At 37.6% G+C, this 15,646-nt stretch overlaps 2 protein-coding genes across 2 annotated transcripts; both read right to left on the reverse strand.

Moving 5' to 3' along the window:
• Positions 1–1,210: 1,210 nt before the first annotated feature.
• GSTT1 (glutathione S-transferase THETA 1) lies at positions 1,211–8,220 on the reverse strand. Its single transcript, XM_089158336.1, has 7 exons — positions 8,066–8,220; positions 7,691–7,764; positions 6,299–6,359; positions 4,748–4,801; positions 4,514–4,593; positions 2,999–3,204; positions 1,211–1,727 (listed from the first exon to the last, which is right to left on the reverse strand). The coding sequence occupies exons 1-7, from the start codon at positions 8,128–8,130 to the stop codon at positions 1,518–1,520; spliced, it is 750 nt and encodes a 249-aa protein (XP_089014462.1). The 5' UTR covers positions 8,131–8,220; the 3' UTR covers positions 1,211–1,517.
• Positions 8,221–8,307: 87 nt separating this feature from the next.
• On the reverse strand, positions 8,308–14,477 carry LOC149013869 (putative copper-transporting ATPase HMA5). Its single transcript, XM_089158335.1, has 6 exons — positions 14,004–14,477; positions 11,633–13,024; positions 10,770–11,024; positions 10,241–10,363; positions 9,497–9,976; positions 8,308–9,386 (listed from the first exon to the last, which is right to left on the reverse strand). The coding sequence occupies exons 1-6, from the start codon at positions 14,292–14,294 to the stop codon at positions 8,970–8,972; spliced, it is 2,958 nt and encodes a 985-aa protein (XP_089014461.1). The 5' UTR covers positions 14,295–14,477; the 3' UTR covers positions 8,308–8,969.
• Positions 14,478–15,646: the final 1,169 nt, after the last annotated feature.

The following is a 15,646-nucleotide window of genomic DNA, read 5'->3' on the forward strand; positions in this document are numbered from 1 at the left end:
AATGGATCAATTTAATAAGATTTACTTTTTATTATTTTTTTAATAATTTACATACTAATTATGGAACTAGTTAGCTGATAGTGAAAGTGAAAGTGTGAAATGGAAAACACTTTCTCCAAAAAAGAGGAAAAGAAAAGAGGAAGGTTAGAAACGGGAAAGGCAGGTTTGATATACGCATAGGTGAACGGGCGTTCAACCACCACCTTCCTTTTTTTTCTTTCTTTCTATATTACTATTTTGCTTTTCCCAAAATAGAACTCAAGCCTGTGTGACCCGTAAATCCAGGTTGGGGAGCGTAGGACAGGGCAGGAAGGATCATGGGATCCTCGTGGTTCGGTTTCGATGATCAGAAACTGATTACCAAAGAAAACACAAAGAATCAGAAGCTGACAAACTACGGTTCACGAATGGTCCCCACATCTAACAAACGTGGCAATTTCCCATGGGACAGTTTGGTCAAAGTAGAATCATCGCGTAGGAAGACAACGTGGAACCAATCCCATTTTTTCATCTCTCATGAAATCACGTGACTTCATGATAATTGTTCTTGGCTTGAGAAGAGAAACCCCGTTACTAAGTTGGCTTCGCACCAAAGGAAAGGAAATCTTTTCAGTTCCGATACTTGGAAGCTGGATCCATCATGGGTTCATGGTTGTTTCTCCTCGTTCTCCTGACGTCAGGATCGTCTGATTGGAATGCCGGCACGAGTATCGGATTCGCCACATCGGTCCCCGGATCGAATCACTCTTCCCTGAAGAATACCAATACGATATCGATCAAACAATTAATAACGTTTAGTGGATATTTTCTCTCTCTGTCCCTCTCTCCTGCCTTATCCTCAATGCATAAATTGTGTTGCGCTTCGTCACGTGAGCCCATTGATTTGGCGTGAACTCTGCCAGTGTAGGTCTTCCTCTTTAATGTTGGGCGAAAGCTTTCATACCCAAGGGGAGAAAAAATAACAATAATAGCAAAATTGACATGAATATCATCAGGAGAGAAGAGAGAGAAACTACTGATCATGATGCATTTTTGAAATACAGCATTGACGGTGACCTGCCTCCACGGGTTCCTACCAATTCTGCTTCATCTGTCTCTAATGGCCAAGGTTGTAGACGCCCAAGTAAGTCTTTTCCCTTGAAAATGAAGAGAAAGATGAGAGACTGTCTTGGTTCTTATTCACCACAATAAGACTTCCAATCCCTTCTTTTCATGAAAAATGGACCAGGAAAGCTCTATAAAGTATTGCTTAAACAGAGTATCTTCATAATTTAAAGGAACATTGTCTTGAGTCATAAACCTGAAAAGTTCCAACAGCCTGGTAAAAGAGTGAGCAGCAGCTCTAAGCTCATGAATTCAGACTCCAATTTTACAAGTAACCAAAAGGTAACAGCTACTTGAGTGGCTATCACCAATTATTAGGGTAACATCCATGATATCATATTCAAGCATTATTTGACAGATCAAAAAATTTGACCTGCACATCTCACTCAGAAATAAATTTATCGCTACAAGTTTCACATCTTGGACTGCAACATCGCCTTTATGCTTGATTGAGTCTCATTGTTTAATCCACCTGAGTTCTTCTGAAACCTGGCTTTAGCTTTGAATAAGATATTTTGTGCTTCATCAAAATGAGGACTTGTAGCATTTCTCGTATCCTCGATCCATTGCAAAACTTTCTTGTGGGGGCCTAATATTCGGTTGACATGCTTGTCTCCCAAGACCTGAAACAGAAGGATCAAGATTTGAAAGTCTGTACGAGGCTCATTGTCCATCTACATTGTATAGGTGCTCCTCTACTTTAGCAAACTTGAAATTTATATGGCATTGATCTTGTACTATATTGCATGGGCAGACAAACATCATAATCCATGATTGGACAATATGACAGTTGATTGCCACTATGACCTCCTTTTGGTTCTGGCACTCTAATCTGGACAATCAGTAGATACCCATCGTCTAGAGTCAATGACAATATACCAAAAGAACCATGCTTATCCTACTACTATGATAATTAACTGGTGCCAAACCTCTGGACAAACCCCCTTTTTTTTGTTGGAAGAGAACAACTTTCTGGATGGATCTGATCATATGATCAGACTAATCAGTAACTCACAGGACATGATACAAGGTTTACAAACCATGATTTGCCAAGTTTACAAGAAGATCTGGCCTACATAAAGGACTAATTTGCCTGCCAATTTTAACTTGAGGAGAATCTTGGCATGAATATCCCTACACAGCACAAGTTTTTAGTTTTTCCCAGCTGAATCTTTGAAACAAGTGGAATAGAGTACGATATGTACATTGGTCTATATTGACAGAAAGAAAGGTATTTTGAGTTATATTCAGCTTATAAAATTTTAAACAAGACTATCATGACCAACAGACCAAGTATCCCCAACCCAGCCAATCTAAATCAAATAGAAAGTCCAATTTAAGTAAATCATACTTGAATGGTTTAGGTTGGCCTTAAAACAGTATTACATAACCATAGAAAAGCAGGAGAAAATGAAGTTCACAATAGGCACAAAAAATGAGAATCATGTAGCAAGACAAGATCTTGAAACAATTAGACAAAGAAATATTATGAGAAAATAATTTGTCTGAAGTTCTCAGATCATCCCATGCCCAAATGGTGCAAACCTCTACAATTGAACTGAATGATGTCCAAAAAGCAGTATATATGAAGTAAGATCTTTTCTCCCTATCTCACGCACACACACACACTACTATTTATATATAGAAGGCCCTGCTGCCACCCACGGGGGGGGGGGGGATTTGGTTCAAGGGGTATAAGGGTGCTACCTCCAATTGCATAATTTCACAAACAAGGCTAAGATCTGCAATAGATGGTTGAAAGCTTCCCAGTAGGAACTTCCCATTCCTTTTAAGCCAAATTGAATACACACACTATATATATAGAAGGCCCTGCTGCCGCCCGGCCGGGGGGGGGGGAGATTTGGTTCTGGTTCAACGGGTATAAAGGTGTTACCTCCAATTGCATAATTTCACAAACAAGGCTAAGATCTGCAATAGATGGTCGAAAGCTTCCCAGTAGGAACTTCCCATTCCTTTTAAGCCAAATCGATTCAATTTTTGATAAGGATGAGGTCAACGTTTTCTCAGCTTCAGCAGCTGCTTGTGGGTCCAATGGACGACCTAATGCAGGTGCTAGAACAGTATTGAAAACAAGAGTTGCTGCAAGGAGACGAGTAGCACTGAGTAAGAAAAATATATCTATGTAAAACTCAATCAACATTTGTGGAAAAAATTTGAAAAGATGTTAGATGATAGCAAAAATGTGCATGACCATGCAAAAAGAAAGACTAAATAATAGATGGAATCTGATACTTGAAAAAATAACTACAGTATACAGACATATTAACAATTCTGACCTTAATGATTCAGTCCATGGTTCTTGGCTTCTTGCCACCTTGTATCCTAAATGTACAAGGCATTGGACAGAGTTTAATGGCAAAACAGGATTCTTATCTCATTTATGGGTAATGCTAACTTGAGTATAGACGTTCAAGTTGTAGCTGCAAGGTCAATAAGGAAAAGAGATTTCAAAAGATGAAACCTAAACAGTAGCAAATATATCAAAATGATCTGCAGTTTGTCAGTAGCATGTTCCTCATGCTTATTCCTGACAAACCAATGACAAGGGAGGCTCTTCCCTAGGACTGGGTATAGGCATCCTGCAGTCAGACTCAGCTTCTTCTTTTTTTTTTTTTTTTTTTTTTTTTTTTTTTTTATTTTTTTTATTTTAATTAAAACCAGGTCCCTCATATAAAATAGAAAATCAAAGAAAACAGAATATTAGCAATCCCAGCAGAGAAAAATAATGTACGGTCCAAGTCCCAACTAAAGAGGTGTAATATGTTCCTACATCCATTTTGTTGCTGACCTGATAAAATATAGCATCTAGGCAGATGAAACAAAAAGGATGGCACAGTAATGGGGAATGCCAAAGCAAGGAGGAAATAGGAGATCTATACATTCACCTGCCCTGATTCTACTCCCAAAATTTGCCAAATAAGTCAATGGTTATGTCTAGAAAAAAAACATCTAGGCTAGCCAACCAACATGAGAACTTTGAAGCAATTTTATTGGTAAAACATTAACACATGAATTTTAATTGCACAACGAGCAGAACTCGCTGATATTTGGCATTCAGAATTAGTCATTAGAAATCAAACATAACAAGATAATGCATACCAAATTGGAAATTTAGCACCATTGAAGTGTACGTCTTTGAACATAATTATTTAAGCCTCATAATAATCCATGAGTTCAATCATAGCTCATCTACTAAACAAGAATGGTTAGTCAATGATGAGACTTTCCAAGTCTTTGGAATATTTTATGTTGATTCTCTGAAAAGATGCAGTGCTTCAAAACTCAAGACTATTCTCATAAAATTGTAGACAGGCAACAGACGTTAACCCAATGTTCTCTGCCATAAATCAACAACGGGAGAGCACTTTAGGTGTTGAATTCACTGAACCTGCACCACGGCGTAAATTCGAATGATGCCAATCCAAGACCGAATCAATTTTTGCTCTTGCAAAAAGATCAGCTGGGTACCTAAAAAGGCATATAAAAAGGTTTAAAGTGGCAATCTTCTCGATAAACAGTGTTGATTATATAAAAGATCACCTGTTTGTGAATAACTAGAACAGAATAATGGGAAACCATTGCAACAGGATATATGTTTGCACAGAAGGTCCCTTCCACTTACCAATGATCTGCAACTCCTGGGAAAGCACAAGCAAGGTAGCGCAGAATGGCATGACTGTAAAAGATTAAAAAAAAATTAGTTGGTCACTCAAAGAAATTTAAAGAAATTATCAAGGAAAGTAAAATGGGAACAAACAGAAATCGGTAACTATATGTTGATTGAGATTTGAGATCCCACCAAAACAAACATACAGGCTATTAAAACCCTCTATTCAAAGCTTCATCACAGACAACAGGTCATTCAATAGTGACTAGTGGCATACGAAGAAAATGTTGCCAGTAGAAAATTTCAGTGTATGAACCTTGAAATTTCCGAAAACAAATGCAAAAACTCATGGAAAACCAGAAATTTCAATAGGAACTGAAAATTAAATCTATGATAGAAGTCCAACAAGGCGTTCATGATCCAAAAGCAAACGTATGTATGTTAAAACCTTGCTTTGAAGAGGTTGCAATGTGTTAACTTTTTAAAACAGGTCAAAGTGGCATCAACAATGAAATCACAAGAAGAGCCAAAAGGGCAAGAGGAAGACTATTCTGATGGGGACAACTAATGGTCAAGTGAGATAAGATGGTTATTGTGGGGGAGGCAATAATAGACTCTACTATAAAATAAATGTCATTATTGAACTTGATATTTCTCATATATTTCAATGCAAAGATGCAATATTGAAACTTCATATTTTCAGATTTGTTCAAGGAGCACATTAGGAACAACAAGCTCCCACTGGTATGCTATTATTTCTGACTTTCAACAAAACAGTGGGATAAGTTTTTCTCAATATTGGAGGAACTGCTACATTTGCATTAGACATTTATCCTGTATGGAGGCCTATACGCAATCTTAGGAAGCTCATAAGGTGCCTGTGGCAATCCAACCCGGCTGGAGTTGACCTTTGGGTAATTAATTATAGGTTTGGTCTTTAATCCTGTCACTTTCATAGTAATGGATTTAATTCAAATCCACAAATTGGGGGGACAAAATCAATACAAGGGTTAGGAGTTACATTGAGTGGTTAAGTTAGATTAAGATACCAAAATAGTTAGATATTTACGCCCAAAAGAAAAGTAAGGAGTTTTGTTTCGAGTTCACGTACTTTATTTAGTGTATGAGTGTCGTTAGGAGTCCTTCTATGATTCAATGATTAGAGACGATTTGATTAAGAATATGAGTTTTAATTTAAGAGTATGGTGCTAAAGAGCTGTATGTACAGGATTAGTATCCCAAACCTAACTTCTTTTCTTCCTCCTAAAGATTCCACCCCCTTCCCCCCCCCTTTTTTTCTGTTAGTCAGATTTCTTCCCTCAACAATGAAGTAGTTTGTTTTATTTAGATGTGATCACGGATTTGATGATTGGGCCTGCTTGCAAGTTGCAACTGAGATGCATAATCCTGGATTTTCAGATTGCATTATGAAGTTACACATAAAACTACCAATTAAACCTTAAGGAAATAAAAAGCTCTACTCAAATCAAATGACATATGCTTATTTCATCCAATAGTCAACCATGTCTGGAAGATGAGAAGTGATCAAAGAGAAATCAGAAATACCTCTCAAACAGCTTAAATCTTCCATCAACAATTGCTGGAACTTGTTTCATGGGATTAATTTCTGAAAATGCACCACCACCACCATACACACAGTTAAAAGCGTGCAGGCATGTGTAAACTTATTCATGAAACCAAAAGGACCCCTTCTTATGATACTGGAAGATACATAGGGACTCTTACCTCAAATGCAGTTTCTGGACATTCTTACATAAGTTTGTTTATAATAAAATATGGATTCAATAATGCGCAAAGATGAAGAGACTTCAGACTTTGAAGAAATTATATCGATGAAGTACTTAGGCAAGTATATTTGCACGAAAAGCAAGCCCAAACTTGGAATTTGTGAATTTTAAAAAATGGTAATTCAAAATGAAACAATTCCTGAAATACTTCAAATTCATTAACTGAGAACAGTTTTTCAATTCCACTTGAGATCATTAATGTTTTGCACAACCATGTAAGTCTTAGCAATAATGCACAAATAAGGATCCTAAGATTGGTCAAAGCAGTTAAATGGTCACTCAGGCTACAAAAATTTAAAGCATCATTTGGAGTAATGGAGCTCTAGACCAAGTGCAATAGACCTTGCATGAAGTCATCGCATATGGTGTTGTGACTAAAACCAGCACAGGAGAAGACCACTGTACCATATCTTCTGTAAGTGTTGATCTGGAGCTTGACCTCTCAAGTTTGAGGTCTCTACCTAGCGGACAAAATAAAGGTGCTATTCAGATTAAAATTAATCCTGCTTTTACTCTTTAATGATTGTCTTAGTAGTAAAGAAAACTTGGCTTAGTCATATACAATGATTCACTCACAAGCAAGTGCTAGTATTAAAGATAAATCTTTGTTTTGGCCAACCTTCAGGCTTTAAATTTGATACATCAAATCTCACCTGTGCTTGAACATTCATTTGTTACACCATTCTGATATTATGCATTTTTCTTCAAATTATATCGTCTCTTTCTGAATGCATTCCTTTTGATATTATTAAAATGTCGAGGAAGCCAAATTTCATTTCATTGTCTTCAGGCTGAATTATGAAGCTTAAGATGAATAAACAGTCCAAGTATAAACAGAAACTAACAGAACTGCAGATTGAGATGCATAAATGGTTATGGACACCTCAACAGCATTTAAGAACTCATGTTGTCACTGTTGCTTGACAACAAAACTGGTTCACTTTTAAATCCATACAGCAAGCCAAATTCAGAAATGACGAGAATAGATGCTCAATAGCAATCTGAGTTTCTGAGTCGGGAAAAGGTAAAGGTCTAAAGAGAGGTTGCGAAACGGATATAACTTCGAGAAAGAAAAAAATCAAACACAGGAGAAAATACAGAGAGAAGCTAAATTAGAAGAAACAGATACAGAAAACGAGAGTTTACGAACCTGCGAATTCTGGAGATAGATGCTGACGTTTCGATATGTCCATTCTAACCTCCTCAAAGTCGATTCCATTAACCCTATTGCACCAATTCATAATTAAAAGAATTTGAGGTTCCAAGTAACACACTATCATTAGAGAATCTGGAAATATCACCGAGCAAAACACACACAAAATTAAACTGTGGATTCACACTTCCTTATCTCCAAATGGCCCCAAAAAATATACAAAAGAAAGGAATCAAAACCAATTAGATTATCGTAGATATAGCAGAAAATTGCAACCCACAACAAGAATCTTGCTTCCCAGATGGAAAAAGAAGACAAGGTGGGAGATTGAGGAGGAAATAGATAAGTGATGAAGGAGAGTGGAAGAAATACTTGCAGAAGATGATAACGGCACGGGTTGGTTGGGACATGCGATCGCCATAGACCTTGAGCTTCATTTTTCCACAACTTCAGTTTCAAAATTTCCAACTTTCTGCTGCCGAAATTCTTCTGCGGAATCCCATCTTTGTTTTGCTGGGTATACTCTGTCACTTATGGCTATGTTTGGTTGGCAAGAAAGAAATAAAAATATAATAAATTTTATTTATTTATTGATGTTGACACAATGATCATTTTCTATCTCTTGACTATTATATGGATGAAAATGCTACAAAAAACAAAGACTCTTATGGATGGAAAATGAAACACTAGCAAAAATTCGAAATCGATCTCGAAAAGTGGAGGATTCAGAAGAGGATTATAGGAATCGGAATTGGGCTCTGCTGGTTAGAATTCTAATTGCCACTCTCAGGGAAAATAAACCACTGGATTCAGCTAGCAACATATATTCTAATCCACACCTTCAAAAACAACAGATTTCATTATTTCATTCATGTCTATGTATACAGGGAAACACATCGTCATCCTCAGTAGGTCCTTTTGGGGATGTTAGTTACATAACATTCTATCAACTTGAAGTTTATATCAGCATATGTACAGAGTTCAAATCCACTTTTGTTTCGGATGAATAAAAAATTCATCACCAAAAGAAAGAAAAATAGGGGGAGGGCAAGCTCAACAGAGGCTCGCAAGGCCAAACAAAAGCAAACACAATGAGGATTACAAACAAGAGATACACATGTGCTCCAACCGAAAAGGCCTAAAGGTCGAATGTGAACTATTTCTTCTCATTTTTCCTCGAAAATGGGAGCTCAACTAAATAATCATCAGTGAGGGAGTAGCGACCTCTTGTTGATTGAGAATTTCTCTAGCTTAGAATCCACTTTATAAAGACTGATTACTCAACCATAATCCCACTAATCTGGAGGGTTTCCAACTTCTTGGGTCTTTTGTAATACTTAAGCAAGAGAGACCAGCAAACCACACTAACTGATGAAGCTGCCATTGCAGCTCCTGCAACCCATGGTGGTAGACGGAATTTAGTGGATGGGAAAAGAACACCAGCAGCAATTGGGATGCCAAGAAGGTTATAACCCAGCGCCCAAAAGTAGTTCATTCGTATTCGAGAGAAGGTTTTCCTAGAGAGGTCAATGGCAGTTATGACATCTTCCAAGTTGCTCCTCATTAGAACAATGTCAGCTGCTTCAATGGCAATGTCTGTTCCAGCACCTATCGCCATTCCCACATCAGCAGCCACTAGGGCTGGTGAGTCATTGATACCGTCTCCAACCATTGCCACCGTTAGTCCTGTTGCCTGGACCACAAAGAAAAAGATTACATAACATGCATGTGGAAGTTGTAAATAGAAAAGACACAGAATTAAGAAAGGTGGCAAAAATTTTCAGAATCCTATAGTTGTTTTACCTGTAATTCCTTGACTTTCTCTGCTTTATGTTCTGGTTTGGCTTCTGCGATTACAGTTTCAATTCCAACCTCCCTGGCAATAGCATTTGCAGTTCCCCAGTTGTCTCCTGTCACCATAATACTTCTCACATTCATAGACTTGAGAATGGATATGGCGTCCCGTGCTGCAGGCTTCAGTGGGTCTGATATGGCTATCAACCCCACGACCTCCCCATCAATCGCAGCCAGAATCCCAGTTCGTGCCATCACTTCAGCTTCTACCAGGAATTCTTCAGCATCAGCAGGAACAGGTATTCCAGATTCCAACATCAGGCTTTTGTTCCCAACTAGTATATCTCTGTTTTGAACAGTTGCTTTCACGCCATGCCCTGTGATGGAGACAAAATCTCGTGCTTCTGGCCAGACTTGGTTCTCTTCATCCTCTCTGAATTTCTTGGCATACTCGACCACAGCTTTGGCTAATGGATGTTCACTGTTAACCTGAAAGAATATTTACAACATGCCACAACATCAAAGGCACCTGATTAATTGATAAGATTGAAAGAGAGGCTACATAATGAAACCAAAGGAAGCAAGACCCTGTTAGAGTTTGAAGCTCTTTTCCTTTTTGGTTTGGTGGGGCTTGGAGGTTGGAAGGGTAAGTCTGAAGTTTCATTCTAGTACTTGAAACACTAGAGACTATAATGGAATGCATGTGAAAATAAGTACCAGCAACACCTGACAGGGGAGGAAGAAAGGGATTACCTCAGCAGCAGCAATTATATCATAGAATTCACGTGGAAGCATGCTGTTCAAGAGTTTTGTTGCTACAACCACTGGCTTTCCAATGGTGAGGGTTCCTGTTTTGTCAAACACAATGCAGTTCACCTGAAAAGATTAAACACAATGCTTCCAAAGATTAAGTTATGCTATTGAATAGTTCTACAAAACTTACAATGGAAAAGAAGAGAACAAAATTTGACTGACACAAAAGAGCTCAGGAAGGCCGAGCGGGGTCAAAATGTTGCATGTCCACCTAATGGAGAAATTCTTACCAAAAAAGAAAAAAAGAAAAAAAATTGCAGCTATTCTTAAAGCTTCTATTAATGTTTGAAATTGCAATCGAAAGATAGTGGCTGCTTTGTACAAATGTAAGTTGATCTTTAAATCCTATGGAAGAGAGAAATTAAGGAAAGCTTGAAAATATGAACTCTCTCCAAATTCAAGAACCATTTGATTTTTAGATGCATTAAAAATAGAAAGAAAAAAAATTATGTGAAATCTTGCATGCGACCTTATGAGCACTCTCCAATGCTTGACCTCCTTTGATCAGTACACCTTGAGAAGCACCAACTCCAGTACCAACCATAACTGCTGTGGGAGTAGCCAGACCTAGAGCACAAGGGCAGGCTATGACCATAACGGAGATGCCAAATTGAAGAGCAAGCTGAAAGCTATCCATGGAGGTAGGTATCCAAGACTTTGGATAACCATTGAGTTTTCCAGCTAAAAACCAGGCAAGCCAAGTGCAAAATGCAAGGGTGATAACCTGCAAGAATTCAAGTCAAACAGTTACCAAAAGTTTGAAAAGCAAAGAGCCTTTGTTTGATAACTGCTGCATATTCATTATTAGGAAGCTAGCTAGACTCAGCACAGACCAGAGTCCTTCTGAACTTTGCATGTAGAGCCAACCAACAGCACAATGGATTAAAAACTGTCCAGGAGAATAATAAAATAAAAACTTTATTTCTCATTAAGCAGATACAAAATTAGTACTCAGTCCTGCTATTAGTCATTCATGTTCTGATTTAGTTTAGATGTATGAAAAAAGTGCATGCACGGAGATTAAATCTCATAATTAATCCAATTCCTGCTATTTATCCCTCAGCATTCGTTTGTCTCAACAGCAAAACTAGAATGATCAAACATGGAAAGTATAGGTCAGGAGTTTCTAAAACTTACTATCCGAAGGCATTACCAATCAAGGGACATTCAATAGAAAAAAATGAAAGACGAAAAAGTACTACCAATTCTTTCCTCAGACTTATTAGCTCATCCAAGCATTTCAACTGCTCACTAAAGTAGAAAAACAGAGCGTTGAAATCGAACCAAGATTTGGAAGAGAATAAAAAATAATAATGATAACAAAATACTCACCAAAGGGACGAAAAATTTTGAGATACGGTCAGCAAACTTCTGGACAGGAGCTTTAGCCATTTGTGCCGATTCCACAAGTCGAACAATCAGTGAAAGAGCACTCTCAGATCCAACTCGTGTTGCCTGAACATGTAAAACACCATTCTCATTCACAGTCCCTCCAATCACAGTATCACCTTTTCTCTTTGCCACGGGCCTGGCTTCTCCTGTTATCATGCTTTCATTGACATGGCTTTGACCCCACATAACCAAACCATCGCAAGCTACTTTTGCACCAGGAAGTATCTTAATCACATCATCCTTTTGGATCAATCGACTGTCAATTTCTTGCTCATTAATCACATTTCCATCACCATCAAGAGTTAATAGTATTGCTGTCTCAGGTGCCAAATTCATAAGCTTGGCAATGGCTTCAGATGTCTTCCCCTTGGCCAAAACCTCCAAATATTTCCCAAGCAAAATAAAGGATATGAGCATAGAACTTGTCTCAAAAAAATCTGTTCCTTCGAATTCCTCTGAAGTAGCAGCACTCAACACTGAGTAAACGGAATAGAAGTAAGCTGTGTTGGTACCCAGTGCGATCAAAACATCCATGTTTGGAGAACCATGGCGCAATGCTTTATAGGACCCTGTGTAAAATCGCCAGCCAATAATGAATTGCACTGGGGTGGATAGTATCCACCTCAAAAGTTCTCCAATAGTCAACATATTGATTACTTTAACATCTAGTCCTTCCTTAAGACCAGGAATATACATGAAGACCATAGAGGTAAGGAACACCGGAATAGTAAAAACAAGACTCCACAGAAATGATTTGTAATAGTTCTTAATCTCCTCTTGCCTAGGAGAATCTCTTTGTGCTCCTTCAGGGAATATCATTGCCTTGAGACGCCCAGAACCAGTTGACTCTATTACTTGGATGAAAGTCCGTGGTCCTGTTTCATGTGACATGTAAGACACGGAAATTTTATCAACTGTTGGGTCAATTGCCACATCCTGAACGCCTGGAAGTGCTTCAAGTGAACTTTTGATCATCCTCAGAGAATGATCAGTGAGTACTCCTTCTACTTTGAGCTGTATCCTGCTTTTGTCTTCCCCTGTACTAATAAGTGTGGCTTCAAAACCAGTGTTCTCAACTGCTTCTATAAGTTGGTTGAGGTTCACTATCTTTTGATCATAACAGATCTCTGCTTCTTCAATTGCTAATCCAACTCTGGCTTTCTTTACACCTTGAATACCTTGTAAAGCAGATTCAACACTTGTTGCACAGGAGGTACAAGTCATTCCTTTTATCTGTAGTTGACATGTTTGCAGGGATTTCTCATTCACCTCATCCTCGATTAATGTTGCCTCAAATCCAACATCTTCAATAGCCTCCCGAATTGTTTCCTCCTGTTTTTTTATGTGAAAGAGTGCCATTAATTGGCGCAATAGAAAAACGACTAAGCAAACCATGGCATCCAACTAATATGTGAAGTGAATTATAAAGACCAAGCACAAATGTGAAGAGAATGAAGACAGAATATAGTCATAACTCATAAATGGTAGTCTCAAAAACTGGAACAAACTCATCACATGCAAGCCCACTTCAACACTTCCTCACAAAAAGATTTAGGGAAAGATTTAGCACTCACTCTTGATTTTAAACATGAGATAGTTCAAAAATGACATTTTACCCTCCAAAATGGTCTACGATCTGATCAACCTTACACTGATATGCCATCTTAATAGCGAAGCAGGAGTCCATTTTTTTAATTCTCAGCTTGGAGAATTATCTCTCACTATAGAGCTAACTTAGGCATCCAAGAGTCTCTGCCAGTTCAGACCAGCTCCCCATTGACTAGTTTGATTCTTCAAGAGAGCATTTGATAGGATCTTCTACAAAAGGGACGAACTCAATTGGGTCCTAATCTGTTTATCCAGATATCATATAAATTTCCTCAGTGTCATGGACAAGGGATGCTCCAAAACCTCATTCTCAAGCGATCAATTTTATGAATTATCTGGTTGACCGGCCTTGGAAAGCCATCAACAAAGGGATGAAGAAAGGTAAAAAGTACAGAACAGATTACCCCTTTCTTGATATAATTAAGGTAGGAACAAAATCGCATAAATTTTTCTCAGTATTAGAACCAAAATGAGAATTTGTTTATCTGATTATCATCCCCATAGAAGGAATCCTAATGATTGTTGTTCCTGATAAATCAGGCCAAGATTTAGAACCGTGGGTTTAATTTGTTGTCAAAAAGAGAAAAATGGAAAAATCTTCGGTAAAAATTCAAATATTCACCATTGAAAGAAGAAAAGAAAAGAAACAAAAGATAATATAAACAACACAGAGACAAAAGTTTCTAGGAGTTGTGGGACTTACATTGACGAAATTCGGATAAAACAAAACCTGGGCTCTGCTATTCAAAACGTCAACTGCGGCATCACGGATTCCTGGAAGTCTTTTAATGGCTTTCTCCACCGAGCCAGCACATGCAGAGCAGGTCATACCAATAACAGAGAAGAGAGCTTTAACCTCTGATTCATCGATGATCTCCTCAACGGCGACACCTGAAGGGTACTTGGGCATCGATGGATAATGTGGTCGAGGAGACAAATCTCCACTGTAACTATCATTTCGAAAACAAGCTAAAGCCAAAAATTTGTTCGCCATGATCTTCTTCTTCTTCTTCTTTCGCTTCCTGAACAACGCCGCTCTGTGTAAATTTCTTCGAAAGCTTAAATCTCCATTTGCACCGTCCCTCCCCGGAAAACTCCCAACTTTTTCCCGTTTTTTGATAAAAGGTTTTAAAGCTTCCAAATTTGCGTAACGAATAAGCGAAACAGAATACGAACTCCCACGTGAGGTGGTAATGCATGCGTAAAGATAAGTTATACCGTTTACCTCTATTATAATATGATTGGCAATGGATTGATTATTATAATCGTGAAACATTCAAACTTGGATTTAAAAAATAAATGGAGAAAGTTAATCTACAGCCGAACATATGAAATGCAAAAGCGTCATTTCTTGCACGGGTATATATACGACAAGCAAGCGCAGAATGACAAGCGCAGAATGATCTTGTTTGAATAACAAGTTTTGAACTCCTAATGATCTAATCAAAGTTTCGGGAAATAACTTTGAGTGCCGATAACCTATTTAGGAAGGCAATGTTGACTAGGAGTACGACTTTAGTACATGTCTTCACTTCTGTGCTTGAAATATCTTTTTATGCTCCTGAATAAAATCACTTTTAACCAAAAAAAAAAATATCAAAGTTCAGTTGCAAATTATAAGAATCAAAATAGTGAAATGGTGGTATAGAGTCAGCCTTTAATAGGGGTAGGGTTAAGTCTACATGATTTATTTTTGTCTGAGACAATAAAATGCCATAGTCCGACTGACTGCATCACAGCTGTATTCTTCATATCTCCAATGAGTTTGGCACCTTCGCTCCATCCAAATACTTCTCATAACTATACATCCTCTTGTTGCGGATAATTGTGTTGTCACTCTAATGACACCAGTTTCTCTGATTTGGAACTGATCCGTTTGCTTAGTATAGCCTTACGTTCCAAGACCTTGTGGTCTCCACTTTACCAATCCTACATTGAGTAAAAAAAAAAAATCATAAAAAATATTTATCAAATTCAATCATACCATATCATACTATCCTACTATTATATAAAAGGATGTACTCCTCTTTCGTTACAAATCTTTTCTTTGACTATTGTATCCTTCATTTCAAATGTTATATTTTGTCTATTAATTTTCTTATATTTTTTTTTATTTTTCTTTACAAATTGTTGGTACCCGTTGTAATTTTTTATTTCGAAAGAGAATTTCCTCCCACTGATTTCGTTCTTTTCTATCAATCTTTAAAGAAAATTTTATTCAAGTTAGATATTATACAAAATAACTCGTAAATATTGTTATTTTAAATCCAACGCCTTGATCCCTAATAAAAAAACTTTCTTCCGCATTAAATTTTCCACCATTTTTTTTTGTCAATTCGTCCAATC

This window comes from Hakea prostrata, chromosome 6, assembly GCF_041222555.1.
Source record: "Hakea prostrata isolate BN-2017 chromosome 6, UWA_Hpros_2, whole genome shotgun sequence".
NCBI classification, from domain to species: Eukaryota; Viridiplantae; Streptophyta; class Magnoliopsida; order Proteales; family Proteaceae; genus Hakea; species Hakea prostrata.